This window comes from Carassius gibelio, chromosome B5, assembly GCF_023724105.1.
Source record: "Carassius gibelio isolate Cgi1373 ecotype wild population from Czech Republic chromosome B5, carGib1.2-hapl.c, whole genome shotgun sequence".
Classification (NCBI taxonomy): domain Eukaryota; kingdom Metazoa; phylum Chordata; class Actinopteri; order Cypriniformes; family Cyprinidae; genus Carassius; species Carassius gibelio.
The window spans coordinates 34,319,999-34,340,136 of record NC_068400.1 but is presented as its reverse complement, the minus strand read 5'-3'; the positions used below and the strand labels follow the sequence as shown (position 1 = coordinate 34,340,136).

General features: G+C 36.3%; 2 protein-coding genes across 2 annotated transcripts; one reads left to right on the top strand and one right to left on the bottom strand.

Moving 5' to 3' along the window:
• Positions 1-44: 44 nt before the first annotated feature.
• On the bottom strand, positions 45-4,811 carry m17 (IL-6 subfamily cytokine M17). The gene is made up of 3 exons (XM_052555913.1): positions 2,462-4,811; positions 1,977-2,128; positions 45-1,440 (listed from the first exon to the last, which is right to left on the bottom strand). Exons 1-3 carry the CDS (start codon positions 2,517-2,519, stop codon positions 973-975), a joined length of 678 nt encoding a protein of 225 aa, XP_052411873.1. The 5' UTR covers positions 2,520-4,811; the 3' UTR covers positions 45-972.
• A 155-nt stretch (positions 4,812-4,966) lies between these two features.
• taok3b (TAO kinase 3b) lies at positions 4,967-11,761 on the top strand. Its single transcript, XM_052555906.1, has 8 exons — positions 4,967-5,103; positions 6,536-6,772; positions 7,101-7,229; positions 7,409-7,612; positions 8,322-8,561; positions 8,708-8,920; positions 9,930-10,112; positions 10,225-11,761. Exons 2-8 carry the CDS (start codon positions 6,587-6,589, stop codon positions 10,384-10,386), a joined length of 1,317 nt encoding a protein of 438 aa, XP_052411866.1. The 5' UTR covers positions 4,967-5,103; positions 6,536-6,586; the 3' UTR covers positions 10,387-11,761.
• The last annotated feature ends 8,377 nt before the right edge of the window (positions 11,762-20,138 follow it).

Here is a 20,138-nt window from a genome sequence, read left to right as displayed (position 1 = left end):
CGAAATTTGTAGACAGTATAAGAACAAGAACAGAAGTTTTATTTTTGTTTAGTTTATTTTGAAGGTGGAATGCAAAGTAATTAACATCATGACATACTGTACTTACTGGGTTCAAATAAATAAGTATCAAAATATTTATATATATATATATATATATATATATATATATATATATATATACATGCATACTCAGGACATTCACAGAAATCATTCGCAAAATGTATAGAGCACAGTCTTTTAATTATAAGGGGAATGGTTTGAGATTCACATACACACTCACACACACACACATTCATACCTTGTGACAGAGTAGACGGCTAGCCAGTTTTTCCCCCTTTCTGATGTGGTGAAATGAATGCGTCATTAAGGGCTGATATCAGTCTCTTGCACTTCCTATCTTCTAAAATGGTCTCAACTGAAGGCGACGTCTCAGACATATACATTTTACTAGTTTATTTAGATCATGCTATAGACGTTTGTATTGACCACAAAAGCCAATATGGCTAACATGTGACGTCACATTTAATCACTGCAAATTTCTTTGTAATCAAAACAATTACAAGTGACGACATATATAACATCATAGAGTGTTGTTAGGAAATCCTGAGTAACTAAAGTGGTTCTGAGCCTTCTTTCTTGCAGGTCAAAACCCAACACGTAGTCATTCTGCTTACAGTTTTGATGCCGGCTGTTGCTTTATAACTAAATCAAATTGAAATATTTTTACTGTCAAATAAATCAAGGAACCACAACAGTCTATGACAGCCAAATAACATTATCCACTCTTGTCCTTTTAAGATTTTTTTTTAATAACTTACATACATACAGTATATTGATATGGCAGTTAGGATGAAAATAAATTATATCAATAAATATTTCAACAAAACATATTCTGGGTATCTCTTCAACAGTTAAGATGTACAAAAATAAATATGAATAAATTACGTCAATATTGTTTTATGCTACAGAACATCAGTTCATCAAGAACTGATCTTTGTTCCTCTTTCTGCACAATTTTCCCTTAAGAGACTTCTGTTCTTGAACTGCTTGGCTAAGGAGCTCCTGAAGACGAGATAGAACAATGCATCCATAGGCTTTCTGCTGGAAAATATTTTGCGCGGGGGGAATTCCCGTTGGCCTTTCAGCTGGCTCAGGAATGGGTATATTTGGCTGCAGGATTTGTAAGATACAGTTCACCCTCAGAGCGATGTGGTGAACATGTGTAATCATACTGTGAAGCCCCTCCACCACAAGGTTTGTTGGAGGATTTAAGTCTTTCTGCTGCTCCATCACTGTCTTCATGTGCGGAAGAAACTCTTTCAGGTGGGTATAAACACTCAAGATGCGCTCTGACATGGTCTGGCCAGAAATGGTTGATACTGGAACATTGTCCATTTGCATATCACAGATCAGGTCCGCAGAATCTCCTTGACTGGTTTTCTGATTGAGAGGAGACAAGAGTCTATAAGAACCCTGTTTCTTATCAGTCAATCTTGATTTTAGTTGTTTTGTCTTACGATAAATCTTTTATAGTCATTTTGAGGCCCATAGTAGGCCTGGTTAAGAGGCTTAGACAAAAACTGATTCTTGAAAATAAACCAAGTGTCCAACCAAATAAATCAGTGTCTTGATTGTCTTTTGCATAACCTATATTTACCTATTCATCTGAAAGACTCATTTCCACATTTGATGACTATTCATGTACTGTATATACTGTCAAACAGCTAAATTTACAGTTCCCACATATTCCCACCCACTCTCAAAATAGCCCAGTTTTGTCAATGGAAGGAATCACCTCACTGTATGTTGAAACCACCCAAGCAACTGTTGACCATATTAGGCTCACATTGTCAGAGCATCTCTTCAGTGTTGTACCAATCACAACTGATTTAGGACCGCTGACGTAAACGTCATTTGCAAGGTTAACAATTATACTTAATTTTTTTTTTTTAAATATATAGAAAGAGAGTACTTACATATGTTTCTAAGATCTCTGCTGACCTTTTGGCCATCGACTTGGTGAGCTTCAGACTACGGTGAAGAACTTGGCTGCAGTTCTCATGCTTGCATGGCATTGTTGGATGCACTAACTCAACAGCAATCAAGATGAGGATAAGGATGATTATTCCTGAATAATAGTAAAAATGCAATTAAAGTCATTTTCAGCAAAACATATTCCTTTTTTTATGGTGATCCTTTCACATGCAGTAGTACATCTTTAGCTTCACATTCACTGCTGTCAGAATGACCAGATTTCCATCATATGAGTACACATGTATATAATCAGTATTCATGTAAAGCGATCAGATGCAACATACTTTAACAAATATGCATATTTTGTTAATGTATATTGTATTGGGTTTTTAATAAAATCACAGCATTAACAATGTTCCATGTCTGACCATTGTTAAGCATGCCTGTAAGCATATTGTTATGTGTGCAGTGTGGATGTAATACTTACTGAATTTTGCTTGTGATCTCTGAGATAGGCAGACCATGTTCCTAACATGACAGTTCATTCTCCGTTCACAGACCAAGTTTCAAACTGGTCATGATCACAACTCTGAAAAGTTTTTAAAGACTGAAACCACACATTTGTCATTGGAAGGAAATGACGCAGCCAGCTTTCTGAGGCAACAAGAGTTCCCAGAATTTTTTTTTTCTTTTTGCGTCTTCATTATCACATGTACTATGTGTAATGTTCCCTCCTACTTTAGTTACCACTCAGTTATTGTGTAGCTGTATCTCCTTACGTGATGCAGAGTCTGGATAGGTTGAGCAATCATGTATATTTGTCATAGTTAATTTACATTCAATGTCAGACACATAAATGTGATGAGATTTAACTCTTACCTCTCATATCTTATTTTATGTTGCACAATGCTATGTATTTGCGATAACACTAAACAAGCAGATTACTTCTATTCATTAACATTTTTATGCAAATACCCTTGGATTTTGAGATCAGTCTTTTCTGACATTACATTGTGTTTATTATCGTGTTTAGTCAATAACATTGCTCTAAATGTGTCAAAATAATGCCAAAAACAACAAAAATTAGAAAAGGAACCACCATCCAGCACAGTGCTCATCCACCCTTGCTCTGAACTTTATGCCTGTTGGTTCCACAGGAAGTGGTCTATTAAAAGGAAGGTAGTTTCTCAACACTAGATTTTCAGTGATACCTTTCGATCTTTTGTTGCAAAAGCACAAAGTTGGACATTTCAGCCACCTATTAAATTCAGACAAGGAAGGAAGATGACAAGGACTTTGATGTGTTTTGATTTGCTGCACTTTTATTTAACTTTTGAGTGATGAAATTGCATTTTTGAAGCATGCAGCATGACTAAAGTCGACAAAAATATGTATCTGATGTTAACTGACCTAAGCTTTATTTTGAATCGTTATGACTCTGACCTACAAGGGAATCCCTAGAGTAAAAAAAATTAGAACTTGCACAAATTTACTATAGCCCCCCAATTAAAGGCTGAGCTCACAGCCACATCTGTAAAAATATATTCTTATGCTTAGGCAAATAAATGTAATTTCTTGGGTAAGAAGTCTGTTGTTCCTGCATAAGTGGGACACTGATGTGGTAAGTCAAAGGGGAAATCAGTGTCTTCTCAGCAAAACACAGGTAATTGTAGTTCAGTACCTGGTACTTTCCACAATTCTTACCGAAAAAAAAAAACATTACAGGTAAAGTGTCGTGGGAAGGAGGAGAAGTTGGAAGTGTTGGATTTGCCCTTTTATGCTGACTGTGGTCACTTTCCCCTGTACTGGTATTGTTGTTTTAACATCCTGGGGTTTGGATGTGGGTGTGGCAGCCCAGTCTTCAGAACTGTATAGGGCCACTTTCTTCCAAGGCACCCCCCTTCTTATGTTTACCAACTCTAGCCAACTCTTTGGAAGTGAGACTGTGTAAATTCAGCAGTATTAGTGCAGACAGGTCTGCTTTTTTATTAGCGACAAAAAAGATCAAAGATAATTTCTCTTAACCTCTTAACCACACAGGAAATGCTTTACTTGACAGTCCTAGGAAATCCCCCAGTCCTCTTCAAGTATTTCTCATAATTACCTATTTAGACTTTTCACCTCAAAAAAGTACGCAGAATCTGACCTTGTTGCAACAGAGTTAAGAATAATGATAATTTGTAACAAGGGAGCATACAGCTCTCTTACTAGTCAATGAGTGGAATCTTGATTTTTTGAACGAACTGCAAATACACAACAATAGTTGTCATGTTATCAATATGTGTGTTTAACAGTGCAATCATAAAAGATAAGGTCGTTCTAATTGTGTAATAATTGAAATAGTTGGCCGCAATTTACAGTATAAATCTATGAATGAAAAAAGTATTAAATGTATGAATTAAATATAAATTAGAGGTTATATTATATTTAGTATTAGAGCCTATGTGTGTAAAAGAGCCTAGCTTCCAGAAGACCTAAAAGATACTAATGACTGCATCACTCAAAGGCACTATTGCTTCTTTACACGTAAAACTTTTTTAAATTAGCACAGAAATCACCAAGTGCACTTTATAGCTCGTAGCGTTGGAAACCTTTAAAAGTTTAAGACGCGCACTCGTTCTTCCCGCTGATTGCCCGTGGTGGGCATTGCGTAACTCACTCTATCCCACCGGATCTGTTTGCTTCCTCCTCCTCCTCCTCCTCCTCCTCCTTCTTCTCAGGAAGTGCAGCCGCTAGTCTGAAGAGAGGCTCCGGACTCCCGCTTTTGCCGTACCGAGCGTCATCCATCGCGATGCCAGTGAGCGACACACGCCAGTAACCGATGAAGGCTGAAGAGGATGCGCTGGAAGCAGCAGGCTGTATGCGGGCAGCAGGGAGACGCAGCGGCATCATCCTCATCCTCAGCCTCAGCATCAGCAGCAGCAGGGCGCTCGGTTAGCGCCCACCCCCACTCACTTCGTCTTTTCCTCCCCCCTGCAGAAGCATGCTTGCGTGAGGGATGAGGCTGGAGACAGGGACATCAGGCCAGAGCTGCGGCCTTCTTCTTTTCACAAGAGCCGGGCTCGCCATCGTTGCAGCAGCAGCAGCAGCATCCGCCAACGCTTTGCCATCATCACACCAGCATCTTTGGTAGGCAGCCTATCTCTCCTCTTCTGCTCGCCGTTTGTGCATAAGAAATGCAGGCCTGCCATGGTCATCCACTCAACCCTACATCAGTAGCCATGGCAACCACATCCTGTTAATAAGCGCTTTTTCAACCCCCCCCCCCCCCATGTCTTTCTATCTCCGGAGCGCTGCCTTATTTTACGCTAAATTTTCGTTGTAGTAAAGATATTCATTTTGCTGGTATTCGGAGCTATTTTCTGGAGCTGGACATGATGTACAGCGTTTTTTCTCTCTCTACATATGTAGATCCTTTGTAGAATGCAAACTAAGAACACATATAGGTACAGTATAGAGAGCGAGAGAGAAAGAGAGAGTTTGAGTTCATCATTAAAACACCATATTTTGTTTCATATTTGCATTTTGATTCAGTCAGTACTAGCTACTATTATAGCCATTATATTTAACTCAGGCACAGGGTGTTCAACCCATCAAGATGAAGCTGATTAGCAATGAAATTATACATTTCTTCAATATAAAATGAAACGAAGCTAAATGCTAATAGTAAAAGGCAAAATTAGATGCCTGTGGTAAAAAATAACGAGGTCTTCCCCATTTGTGAGATCTACCCTGACATTTCCTCTGTTTTGCTCAATGAAACGTGTAAGGCAGGCTTCATAATATCTGGTAGCTGACATGTGCTGAAATGTAAAATTTGAAATGATTTTACTATTTGATTTACTTTTTGAAAATCTGTATATGCAAGCAGATTTTATGATCTCGTATTGAGTGACAAACTACATGGAATATTTGTAATTTGAGGGATGAGGCTGAGGATCATGTATAATGAACCAGTCATAACCATAATATGATTATAGTGAAACACCAAACAGGGAGATCACAATATATTGTTTACTTGTCTTTATGCATGCCTATAAATATTAACCTAAAATTTTGATAGTGAGAAACACATTATGCATAATTTTTCATGTATTCATTAGTGCCTTTTGTCAAAGTTTTATACATTGATATTTCTTAAAAACATGGAGATTTTTTAATGATCCATTCTGTAACATCATGTTAGTTAAAAAAACAACATTTTTAAAAGACTATAAAAACTGAAAATATATAGAAACCATAAAGGCCTAATATATCAAACAATGGATATCATTAAATACATAATTACTCTACATAATACTCTCATTTTTATTGGTAATATAATTTATGTAGGGTTACATATTTGTGCATTTGGAATTCTGAATAAATCACAATTTTGGAGACATGACAAGAAAGTCACTTCACAGAAATGGTCAATTTAAGGTTAAAGTAAACTTTTAACTTACAGTTACCTAAAGATCTTACATCTCATGGTTTAAAAAGATGAAAAGAGAAAATAAACTTTAATTTTCTTGCTTGCCTTGCCTGACCTTTGACCCCCCAACACACTGTGTGTTTGCAGGTCAGTGAGCAGATCCAGGAGCATGAGCAGGAAGTTGTGCGGCGCGAGCAGATGTCAGGGTATAAGCGCATGCGGCGGCAGCACCAGAAGCAGCTGATTGCCCTGGAGAACAGGCTAAAGGCCGAGATGGATGAGCACAAGCTCCGGCTGCAGAAGGATGTGGAGACCCAGGCCAATAACACCTACATTGAATTAGAGCGGCTGGCCAAGAAGCAAGCTGCACAACTGGACAAGGAGGTGCGTGCTCCTACATACACTTTGTGGGCAGGGTCATAAAAAATTTAAAAGATGTCACATTTTTGTCTGCAAGTCGATATATATATATATTAAACAAGCCATGGGTTCAGACAGCATTAAGACCAGGAGTTCTGACAAATTTGTAATAAAATTTTCACATGTAGCATTAGGCTGATAAGACTCAAATCACTGTGATGACAAAGTAATTTTACTTTACTAATGCATAGCTGAAATTTTGTGATACTTATCCTCCTTTGGACCAAGATGATTAATTTGTAAGTGGTTAAACGCTGCAAAACCAGATGTTATTTCTGTTGTCTCTCAAAAGATGAAATCCTCGGCAGCTGAAGAAAAAAGAATCCAGCAACAGATCTTAGTCCAGCAGAAGAAGGAACTGACCACCTTCTTGGACACACAGAAAAAGCAGTACAGACTATGCAGAGAAAGAATGAAAGAGGTGAGATCAGGACAGTCAATGAATTCACAGAACACAGTATAAACCCAGAACACCTTTTTATGTAAGGGCATCTTTGTCAAAAGGCCCTTAATAACAAAATACTGTTTCATATTACCTATAAATGGCTATATTCATTTTTTTTGCAGTAAAAATCATCTAATTTGTTCTACATACAATAGGAAATGAATGAAGACTCCGATACACCAAAAGAGGAGAAACAGGAGCGCTTGTCTCGGCATAAGGAAACAATGCAGCGCTCCCAGGCTGAGGAGGAGGCCCAGCTGTTGAACCAGCAAAGACTGGTTTACGAAAGGAGCTGCCGTGCTCTAAAAAGAAGAAGCCTTATCAAAAAGCACGAGTTTGAACAGGAGCAAATACGGGAGGCAAGAAATAATATGAGTCACAACAAACAATGTCTCAGGCACATTGTTTTGTTCTTGTGAATTTTGAGGTTTCATTTGGACATCTGACTGATATACAGGTTATCGTTTGAAGAAAAATATACATTCAGTATATACTTCCGTTCAAAAGTTTGGGTGTATTTTATTTATATTCATGTCATTGTTCTAGTTTTCTATTTTAATATATTTAAAATGAAATTTGTTCCTGTGGTGGCGAGGCTGAATTTTGATCCTTCACATGATCCTTCAGAAATCATTCTAATATATGCTCATTTAGTGCTTAAGTAATATTTCTAATTATTATCAATATTGAAAAGAGATGCTGCTTCAAATGTTTGTGGATCTTTGTTTTTGTGGAATATTTTCTCAGGATTCATAAATGAGCGTAAAGTTAAACAGAACAGCATTTATTTGAAACAAATCTTTTGTGACGTATGTACTGTTACTTTGACGTAATTTAACACATCCTTGCTGAACAAAAGTATTCATTTCTTTCAAAATCTTACTGACTCCAAACTGTTGAAAGGTACAGTAGTGTGTATATAATATTTTGAAGTCTGAAATTAATTTTCAAAATTACAAAAAAACAACAACAAAGACATAAAGTTAGTTTTAAAAACCTTATCCTTTTCTTGGTGTTGTACAAACTATTTAAATATTAATCAGAAATGATTTGCTCTTCATGTTAAAGGAGCTTAACAAGAAGAAGATGCAAAAAGAAATGGAGCATGCATTGATGATCAGGCAGGATGAGTCCACCCAAGAGCTGGAACAGCGGCATCTACAAACCTTACAAAGGCTACGCTTTGAGCTGATGCGCCACCAGCATCAAACTGAGTTGGAGAACCAGGAGGAGTACAACAGTCGACGCCAGAGGGAGCTACACAGGAAGCATGCACTGGAACGCCGACAGCAGCCCAGGAACCTTAAGGTAAACTGCACAAATTGTAATGCAGGTAGAACTAACAAAAAATATAAAGGAAAGAAAATGGTCACGAAAGAGAAATAACAATAGAAAAGCCAAAAGTATAATTGTATTTAGCCTTTGTATGATGCATTAATCTCCTCTCGTTACAGACATTGGAAATGCAGATCAAAAAGCAATTCCAAGATACCTGTAAGGTGCAAAACAAGCAGTACAAAGCTCTGAGGAACCATCAGCTGGAGGTCTCCCCGAAGAGTGACCACAAAGCCATCCTGAAGTCTCTGAAGGAGGAACAGACCCGCAAGCTCGCACAGCTGGCAGAACAATATGAGCAAAGTATTAATGAGATGATGGCCTCTCAATCGGTAAAGTACACAGTCACCAGAAGAAAACAACCCTTTAATGGTGAAACCACACATTGTGTACTTGTATCTTAGGTTATAAACCTGAATCTTAGACCCTTCACCTGATAAATGTGTTGAAACATACGGTACTCATTAGTTAATTTAGGGTTTACCCACACACACACACACACACACACACACACACACACACACACACACACACACACACACACACACACAAACATACATTGTGTTTCCATGTTTTATGGAGACATTGCATAGGCATAATGGTTTTTATACTGTACAAACTGTATTTTCTACCTTACACCTAAACCTACCTCAAGTAGATATTACTATCCTTGTGGGGATATTTGGTCCCTATAATGTGATAATTACCTGGTACACATACAAAAAATTACACTGCTTTTTTAGAAATAGAGAGAACCTGTTACAATAGAGACTGTTTTCATATAGAGTCAGATGGTCTTTTCTCACATTTCTCTTATCAGTGAGAAATATTTAAAAAAGCAGCTACCTGTCAAGACCATTTGTGAGGTTTCCATCTAGTGGCTATAGAGGGAAATTAATTTCCAAAACCAAGCCAAAAATTCTACTTGCACGACCAGTTTTCCAAATGAAAACTGATCTTATTGTTAAGTTTTATATTGCATATGTTATATTGTTATGTCAGCAATATTGTTTGTATTCATGACTGACTACTATGGAAGATGACTCATTACTCAATACTACATAAGATATACTATTACAGTTTTTGCTGTTATTTTAAATTGGACTTTATTTCTATATTTTCTGTTTACATGTACATTTTAATGTTTTAGTAATTTTGTAGCATTTTAAGGTTTAATTTATTACGTTTTAGTTATTATAGTGCTATGGCAGAAAACAAGTTTTTCCTTTATCATTTTATTTTAGTTAATGAAACATTTTTTTTTAATGAGCTCACAATATTAACCATGCAATAAATCCCACCAGTGTTTGAGATAATAACTGCAACATGAAACTCTCTCAGTTACGTTTAGATGAAGAGCAGGAGGCTGAATGTCAGGCTTTAAGGCAGCAGCTGCATCAGGAGATGGAGCTCCTCGATGCCTACCAGAACAAAACAAAGGCGCAGATGGAGGCCCAACACGAGCGTGAGGTGCAGAAGTTGGAACAGAAGGCGTCCTTGCGCCGGGCTCACTTGGAACAGAAGGTGAGTTTTTTTTCAGTAAATGTACCTCTGTAATTCATCGGATAGGTTTGCCCATAACTGGTCAAATTAATAAATCATACTAAATTAATAAATCAAACACCCCTGCCCACAGATTGAAGAAGAGCTGGCCTCACTTCATAAAGAGCGAACTGAAAAAATCAAGCATTTATTTGAGCGTCAGGAGCGAGAACTGGAGATGTTTGATATGGAGAGCGCGCGGCTAGGATTCGGAAGCTTGGCCTCATTTGACTTTCCCAATGATGAGGCCAGATGATCCAACAGAGGTCAAAGGGACTGTTCAATACTGATGTCCTTGGACACATTGTGCCTGCACTGTCCCTGATTGTCGGATTCTCCAAGATCACCCAAACAGTGACAATGCTGGATCAATATCTTAAAACTCGCATGGGCTGTGAGAACTTCCCTGAGATTCAGAGATGAAAAACTAAACAGCCACAGACACAAAAGTAGCTTGGTGATGCATCACGGAGCTCATAAACCCAGAAGAAATATCTAGACAAACTGACCTTTTCTCCATGCCATTGTCCCACTTTTGGTATTAAATTAGTTAATTCAGGATATTTTAGTACAAGAAAGCACTTTGATATGTTAAGTATGATGCCATCATGTTAGGTGGATATGAAGTGTGAAATGCCTTTGGCTTCATCAAAGGACATTGCGACAGTAGAATGTGTCCTGTGTCTTCACCGTGGCTATTAGCTGTTTTGTATGTATCACAGAGAATGTTGATGAAAACTTTACGCAGAAGCAGATTTTGAAGCAGTGTCTGATTTTAAAATATGGTGAATACATTAAGAGCATTTAATTGATTTCATATTGTGGAACCCACGCTTTATTTCTTTTTACTTAGAAAAAGAACAAAAAGAACAAAAAAACAGAAAATGTATTCATTGTTCAGTATCCTAAATTAATTGGCATTAGTTTAATCAGGATGTGGATTTATTACATTGAATCAGTTCTGTCAGAGTTGCTGGTATTATTGCATGCACTTTAAAAGACAAATTCAGGTTGTGAAGTGGAGCATGAATCTGTCCGAGATTTTAGCCGTGTACAAATAAAAGTGGTCATAGCAGTTTTGTTTTCATGGCTATTGATACTGAACATAAGCTTTATCTTTGACATTAACACCCGCCAAATTGCCAAATGCCTTTAAGTTATGTTGATGAATGTTTTCGTTTTCCTTATTTTGCACAATTTGTTGAATTGTGATTCATTCAATGTGGACTTATCACTGCTCTTGTAACAGGGAAAATGTTGCAATTTGTGTTGTACAAATTTTATATAAATATTTGTATATGATAACCTAAATAGGGTTTACATATGTACTGATCAATCATTGCCAACAAAGATCTATGGAACTCTTGTTCAATGAAGGCAGAGGAATGCAAACTTATTTTTGTAAGTAAAATAGAAAGCAACTTATATTCTCATGCATCATGTGACAGCCTACATATTTGGTGGAGCTATAATGCGAACACCTCTGTGTAACAGAGTTCATGGCTTGCTGTCCTTAAGAAAGACAATACTCCAGCAAATAGTAGAAGGGGTTCGATTTGATTTTTATTTCACAACAACATGTACTTTATAGGCAGATTTGTGGTGTGTAATAAAATATACTTTGGGCCTGACCAACTACTATCTTTTATAAACTCTGACTTTTACCCAAATTATTCATGAGTGTCTCAAAATGTTTTATCATCGGGTTGGCTTCCTGTTACTGTCATTTAGGGCCTCTTCCCCAACAAAGCCATTGTTTAAACTGCCGTGATGTTTTAACAAATAAAACAATGAAGTTTTGATTGGCTAACGTCATGCTGAGATACACTGAGCAGTTTCTTAAAAGTTATAGATTGATGGAAAGACTATTTATTCATTGATTGTGATTGCTGATGTTAATGAAATGGAATATCTGCCTTTCTGTGTGTTTTGCATATTGTTCAGTAGTTCAGTTCATTATGCCCTTAAGCAACTGATACACTATCTTCTCAATGCTACTTCAAGGAAATTATGGCTTCACATCCTGATCAGATAACCACCTTTGATTTGTTTTTTAGCACTTATTCCTCCCTCATCTCACCTCCCTCATCATTTATGTAGTATGTTTAGTGTATAGTTAAAGTTTGTTCGTTTGTAAATTTAAAAAACCTAGAAAATGAGGAAGACTGTAATATGGGAACCAGTGATGGGAATAACGGCGTTATAAATAACGGCGTTACTAACGGCATTACTTTTTCCAGTAACGAGTAATCTAATTGATTACTCTTCTCATCTTAATAACGCCGTTACCGTTACTGCCAAAAAATGCGGCGCGTTACTATAACTGGTGATGAAGCTGTTCTTTTTTTTCATCAGACCAACTAGATCTCTGAGCGAGAGGCAAATACTTTTTTTTTTACTGTTCTTCCTTGGTTAGTGGGCAGAGCACGAGACAAGCGCATAAATGCTGACGATTGGCTGAGGTAGAGTAAAATTTCATTGTAAGCCAATCAGAGGTAGAGTTGGGCGGGTGTTCGAAAGCACGCATAGTAGTGATGGGAATTCGGCTCTTTTGACTCAGCTCACTGAAAAGAGCCGGCTCTTTGGCTCACAAACGGCTCTTTAAATGACTTTGACTATAATATTTCAATTTTTATTACATAATTATTTAATTTCTATAGGCTAAATTTGAAAAAATAGAGTCGGCTCTTCAGATATGCGAGCCAGCTCCCGAAGTTCAACTAAAAGAGCCGGCTCTTAGAGTCGGCTCATTCGCGAATCGCGAACGACTCATCAAAAGCTCATTCGCGAACGAGTCGATCATCATCACTAACGCTCATTCGCGAACGACCCATCATCACTAACGCTCATGAATTACGAACAACCCATCATAACGCATAGTCGGACAGGACAGGAAACACAAGGAACAACACAAGCCAGTCAGTCAACGAGAGACAGGTATGGCGACGAGCCCAAATAATCCAACAGTAACCTTCTCTAAATAGAAGTATATACATTACTTTTTCCTTCAAGAAATTAAAGAAACAATAAAAGGAAATATCAAAAGTTCCCAAAAATCTATCGTGTTATTTGAAATTGATCCACTATATAAACATAATATCTACATACATGGCATTTGATTGGAGGCTAGTCTCACTTCAGATGTGTGTAAAATGTTTCATGTTTCTGTTAATAATGTATTGTATTAAGTGTCCATTTCATTATACTATTCAGATTTATCATAAATAATTGAACATGCACATGTATTTTAAGTTCCTTTAAAGAGGGGTAGAGGTGGGGTCACATTTGAGCATTTAAAATTTAATTTTACTTGAAAGTAACGCAATAGTTACTTTCTTAAGTAACTAGTTACTTTTAAAATTTGTAACTGAGTAACTAATTTAGTTACTTTTTGGAAGAAGTAACTAGTAACTGTAACTAATTACTTTTTAAAAGTAACTTGCCCAACACTGATGGGAACTTTGCAGGCCTATTATTTATATACTTATTTATTAATGTACACTTACAGGATTTAAAAAAAAAGATTATGTGAACACCTGGAAAATATCATGGGTAATATTTTATTATTAAGGTGATTAACCACCATTTGCCTTTAGAAAAACTTCCAAAGTTCTTAGAACAGATTCACATAAATAGTCTCTAGTAGAAAGTTGTCTTTAAAAAAGATCTGCTAATAATGCTTCAGACTGTTTTCTCCAAAACTACCCTCAGTGGTTTGATCATTTTCATGTCAGGTGATGTATCTGGCCAAAGCAGATGTTAAATTTCATCTTGATGGTCCAACTGTCCAGGTTTATGATGAACCTTTTCTGCACTTAGTACTGGTGTCTGTGATTCAAGTATTAGCTATGTGAAACTCTCTGTGGTCGTTTTGTGTGTGTGTGTCTGTGGAAATGGGGTCTTCATTGTGAATATTGAGATTTGCTGTCACTTTTGATGCAGTAGTTTGGACACAGTCCGGTTTTCTTCTTTGCTGATGAAGTTCTTTGTGATTATAATCATAATCGTAAAGATTGTTGTTCTTTAAACACCAAACAATTAGGCTGTCAAGGGTTTAGACATTCCAGCTAAACAGGCTTCCATTAATTGTCCTTTTTGGGAGTTTAATAACTCAATTATTTCACACATGGATTTTATAAACACAATTGAACACAATTAATACTACACTGCTATACAAATGAGAGAATATAGGCATTTAAAACATATATCAAACAATTTCCACTGCAGCCTACTCAAACGATATTTAACCCCTATATAACAATGGGTGTACACATTAATTAATCTTATATGCAGTTCCTCCACTGTCCACAAGATGGAGACATTCCTTTCAGAAACACCGCCAACCTACATGTGGTTCACTGATTAGAGAAATGGAAATATTCAAACCTTTTTTAAGGAATCTTTCAAAATATTCAGATTGATTCAAGCATAACTTATATATTAACAAATACAAAGCTAGAATGGTCTTGAAAATTTGATTTTAAACTTTTTTTTTTTTTTTAATCCAGATGTTAAATTGAGCATATGGGGGCGCAATAACAAATGGAGTTGTTTAGCCCAAGGGGCGGACCAAGCTCAGAGCAGGAGTATAGCGGTCTGGAAGTTGTCACACGTGAAGCAGGTATGATGGATTATTGTGTAGAGTGGTCAAATGCATTTCAAACGGTGAAAGGTGAACACTACCATGAGTCCTGTGTTTTGCCAACAGTGAAGCACCCCTGATCTCAATCCCACAAAGAACCTGCCGTCAGTCTTCAAAAGTCCACTCTTTCGTGACGTAATGCAGCTTAAGCTGCAGAAGTGCGCATAGCGGTCACTAAAGGGGCGCTCGCGAGCATCCTTCTGAAAGCTAAAATGACGAATAGGACACCCTACGGCTTCGTGGACGGTCTCCACGGTTTCTACGAACCCTTGTGGCCACTGTAGGTCAGTATTAAGTGTACAAATATGCAAAGCTCAGACCTGCAGTAAACTAATTTAAGCCATGTCTATGAAAGGTAATGAGTTAATGCTGAGCTAAGCTTGCAGCTGTTTGTTCGAACTCCATGTTAACAGTTGGCATGGTTGGAAATAAATGTAGCTTTGAAAGCGGAAACCAGATAGGGTAAGGTACAGTATGTCAGGTTCAGATGTTTTTCACATGCCAGGAGGCATTTGATAAGAGACACTTCACTGTACCATAATTCAGGACCTTGTATGGATCATGGTCAATAAATGGAAAGCCTGGATGACTGTGCATGGTCATAAAAAGATTTAGACCTTTTTCCTTCGAACATGCAACACAGCAAGATAAACACGAATGAAACATTTAAAGCATAAAGAAAGAGTAGACTAAATAGAATATTCTGTCTACTGCAATGTTTTGCAGCTGAATTATTCAGTTTATGGATGATCATTTAAAATATCACTTGAATCTAAAAGTTAGAAATGGCTATAAAACAAGATGATTGATGTACTTATAAGCTCTAAGTGCTTAATACAAACTGTTGCGGTGTCATGGGTTTTGACATTTAACGTTACACCATTTAATGCTCTTCTTACTTTTATTTTAGAACTCAAAACACTATGCTATCTATAAATTATGTTTTGCATTCGTGGTTTATGTTTGAGCTAAACACTATACCCCCTCGAGAGTATTTAAAACTGAGAGTGATGAGAAGCTTAATAGTTGTTGGCAGGTTTATGGCTATCAGTTAATGCTGTTGGGAAGCCTTGATGGGCTGCTGATCTCAGACTATTTACAGCTATCCGAAAGCAGTAAAAACAAAGCAGGTGTGGAGTTTGCCTCATCCTAATGCATTTAAAGAGTCTGTGAAGCCAAGCCTGACTGCATGCTCCTCCACAGAAGGTTTGCCACATTACTGGCAGTTCTTTCAAATACAGAGTTCTTTACAGTAGACTCTAAGACACACTCTGACAGCATTGAAATTCAGGCCTGAATTTACACATGGCACACTTGTGCCTTAAAAAATCTTAAATAACATGCCTTGAAAATGTCTTTCTTTGACCCGAATAAAGAAAAATTATTACTACAAAATGTATTAATTTTTTAATTAGTTTCAGGCAGGGTAGTAACTGCCATTGATATAGCACCATTGCCACCGATGGTCTCTACGATCAATGTAGCTCATAATGCTTTTGAGAAAGTAATAAATAGAGTTTGATACTTAAACATATGTTTACTTATATATTTCTCTATACAATTATTCACCATAGATGAACAAGGATTCACGCTACCAATAATCACTGGTGTAAAAAGTGTGAAATGTGTGACTTTCCTGCTGTAATTGTTTTCTTAATTATTATTAAAAATAGTAAATGATGTTTATCTGAAAGTGTAACAATGCAAACAGTTTTTCTGTAGGGTTAGGGTAGGGTTGTCTATGGAAAGTTCCCACAATTCACAGAAAATTAATGTGTGTCTGTGTTTACCGGAAGGTCATATATTAACACATGCACAGAAAAAAAATGCATGTACTGTATAGAAAGTGTTAAAATCTAGAAACATACAAACTATTATTTTACAGGAAAAAATATGCATTTCATTAAACACACAGTGACCATTTGTTAGCTGTTGACCTATAAGTGGAGCATGTGGGGAACATTGACATTTCATTGTTTCATTTCTCTGTATGATCAACTTAGCTCACAGTGCTTTCTTTTCAGAACCATATGCCATAGTGGTTGATAATGAAAATTTTTTTCTTATATTTTTTCTATAGGATTATTCACTATAAATGAACAAGGATTAACTCCACCCTCTGACTTTTTTTTTAGTTATTTGCATCACACAAACATATGCAACTTGTCCTGTAAGAGATACGGACATGTGAGCAAGTATATACAGTCTTGTTCAAAATAATAGCAGTACAATGTGACTAACCAGAATAATCAAGGTTTTTAGTATATTTTTTATTGCTACGTGGCAAACAAGTTACCAGTAGGTTCAGTAGATTGTCAGAAAACAAACAAGACCCAGCATTCATGATATGCACGCTCTTAAGGCTGTGCAATTGGGCAATTAGTTGAAAGGGGTGTGTTCAAAAAAATAGCAGTGTCTACCTTTGACTGTACAAACTCAAAACTATTTTGTACAAACATTTTTTTTTTCTGGGATTTAGCAATCCTGTGAATCACTAAACTAATATTTAGTTGTATGACCACAGTTTTTTAAAACTGCTTGACATCTGTGTGGCATGGAGTCAACCAACTTGTGGCACCTCTCAGCTGTTATTCCAGTCCATGATTCTTTAACAACATTCCACAATTCATTCACATTTCTTGGTTTTGCTTCAGAAACAGCATTTTTGATATCACCCCACAAGTTCTCAATTGGATTAAGGTCTGGAGATTGGGCTGGCCACTCCATAACATTAATTTTGTTGGTTTGGAACCAAGACTTTGCCCGTTTACTAGTGTGTTTTGGGTCATTGTCTTGTTGAAACAACCATTTCAAGGGCATGTCCTCTTCAGCATAGGGCAACATGACCTCTTCAAGTATTTTAACATATGCAAACTGATCCATGATCCCTGGTATGCGATAAATAGGCCCAACACCATAGTAGGAGAAACATGCCCATATCATGATGCTTGCACCTCCATGCTTCACTGTCTTCACTGTGTACTGTGGCTTGAATTCAGAGTTTGGGGGTCGTCTCACAAACTGCCTGTGGCCCTTGGACCCAAAAAGAACAATTTTACTCTCATCAGTCCACAAAATGTTCCTCCATTTCTCTTTAGGCCAGTTGATGTGTTCTTTGGCAAATTGTAACCTCTTCTGCACATGCCTTTTTTTTAACAGAGGGACTTTGCGGGGGATTCTTGAAAATAGATTAGCTTCACACAGACGTCTTCTAACTGTCACAGTACTTACAGGTAACTCCAGACTGTCTTTGATCATCCTGGAGGTGATCATTGGCTGAGCCTTTGCCATTCTGGTTATTCTTCTATCCATTTTGATGGTTGTCTTCCGTTTTCTTCCACGTCTCTCTGGTTTTGCTCTCCATTTTAAGGCATTGGAGATCATTTTAGCTGAACAGCCTATCATTTTTTGCACCTCTTTATAGGTTTTCCCCTCTCTAATCAACTTTTTAATCAAAGTACGCTGTTCTTCTGAACAATGTCTTGAACGACCCATTTTCCTCAGCTTTCAAATGCATGTTCAACAAGTGTTGGCTTCATCCTTAAATAGGGGCCACCTGATTCACACCTGTTTCTTCACAAAATTGATGACCTCAGTGATTGAATGCCACACTGCTATTTTTTTGAACACACCCCTTTCAACTAATTCAACTAATTGCCCAATTGCACAGCCTTAAGAGCGTGCATATCATGAATGCTGGGTCTCATTTGTTTTCTGAGAATCTACTGAACCTACTGGTAACTTGTTTGCCACGTAGCAATAAAAAAATATACAAAAAACCTTGATTATTCTGGTTAGTCACATTGTACTGCTATTATTTTGAACAAGACTGTATATAGTTCATGTTTCTGTAGAATGTTTGGCTCAGACAAGACTGAGCTGCAGGACACAGCAGAGAACGTCACGGTTGGCATTTGGCAACATTTGCAAGAACTTGCAAATAGGATGCCAAGCAAGTTTTTAAACATTCAGGAAATAGCTATTAATGCGGTAAAGAGCTTAGCAGCATTGATTTCTTTAATAACATCCTAAGTTTTGCATGGACTGAAAACCTGCAATTTATAGCTCAAAGCCAATTAGTATTGAATGCATGAGAAAGAAAAATATTATTAAAACAATAATTATGTTATATGGACATAAAAAAAACTCTCCAACTCAAAAATGTCTAGCGACTGGTCAAATTTATATTTTTCAATTGGACTAATTGAATTTATAAAATAAAATTCACACTAATTCAGTTTGGCTAATTACATTTTTTTGATATGATCAGTCAATAGAAAAATTTAAGTTGGAGAGGTCTGAATATATATATATATATATATATATATATATATATATATATATATATATATATATATATATATATATATATATATATATATATATATATATATATATATATATATATATATATACACACACACACACACACACACACACACACACACACACATATATATATATATATATATATATATATATATATATATATATGTATGTATATAATGAAATGTGGTGTGGTGTGACACTTTACTTTTTTTTAAGTATGTATTTATGTACAGAAAGTGTTTATGTGCAGACACATACAAAATCAAATGAAAAAAGATGCATTTCATTAAATGCACAGGAACCATTTGTTATTGTTGTCTTTAATTGGATCCTACGGTAAACACTGACAGAAAGAAAATATTGTTTTAAAATATTTTTCTCCTCATTCATTGTGATACTGTTTTATTTCATTTCACAGTAAGTAAATCTGTTTTACATTTTGTATTGTAAAAAAAATACAATACAAATAATAATAATACTATATATATATATATATACATATTATTTACTATATATATTTTCCTTAGTTGTCAGTTATAATCATCAAAATTAAAAGAAATAAACATTTGAAATATATCAGTCTGTGTGCAATGAATGAATATAATATACAATATTTCACTTTTTGAATGGAATTAGTGAAATAAATAAACTTTTTGATTATATTCTAATTATATGACCAGCACCTGTATAAGTCATTAGATCGTTGTGGTAGTAGAGTTGTTTATGCATAAATAATCATAAATTCAATATCTCTGTCTGAAACAAAAATGTTCACACTTACATTCTCTGTAAAATAAAATAAAATGGGGGAAAATTACAGTATGACTGGTAGGAGGGTCATTTTAAGAAGGATGTCAAATAACTGTTGAGAGTGTTAACACAAAGAACCTTTGTGGCATAAAAATGGTTTCTTCAGGATAATATGGTTCTAAATAAAAATTATTACTAGACTATCTGTATACTGAACACCCGACCCTATCACCCAACATCAGTGCTTGATGTACTTGTTTCTTGCTAAAGATTAAATTTCAAGCATG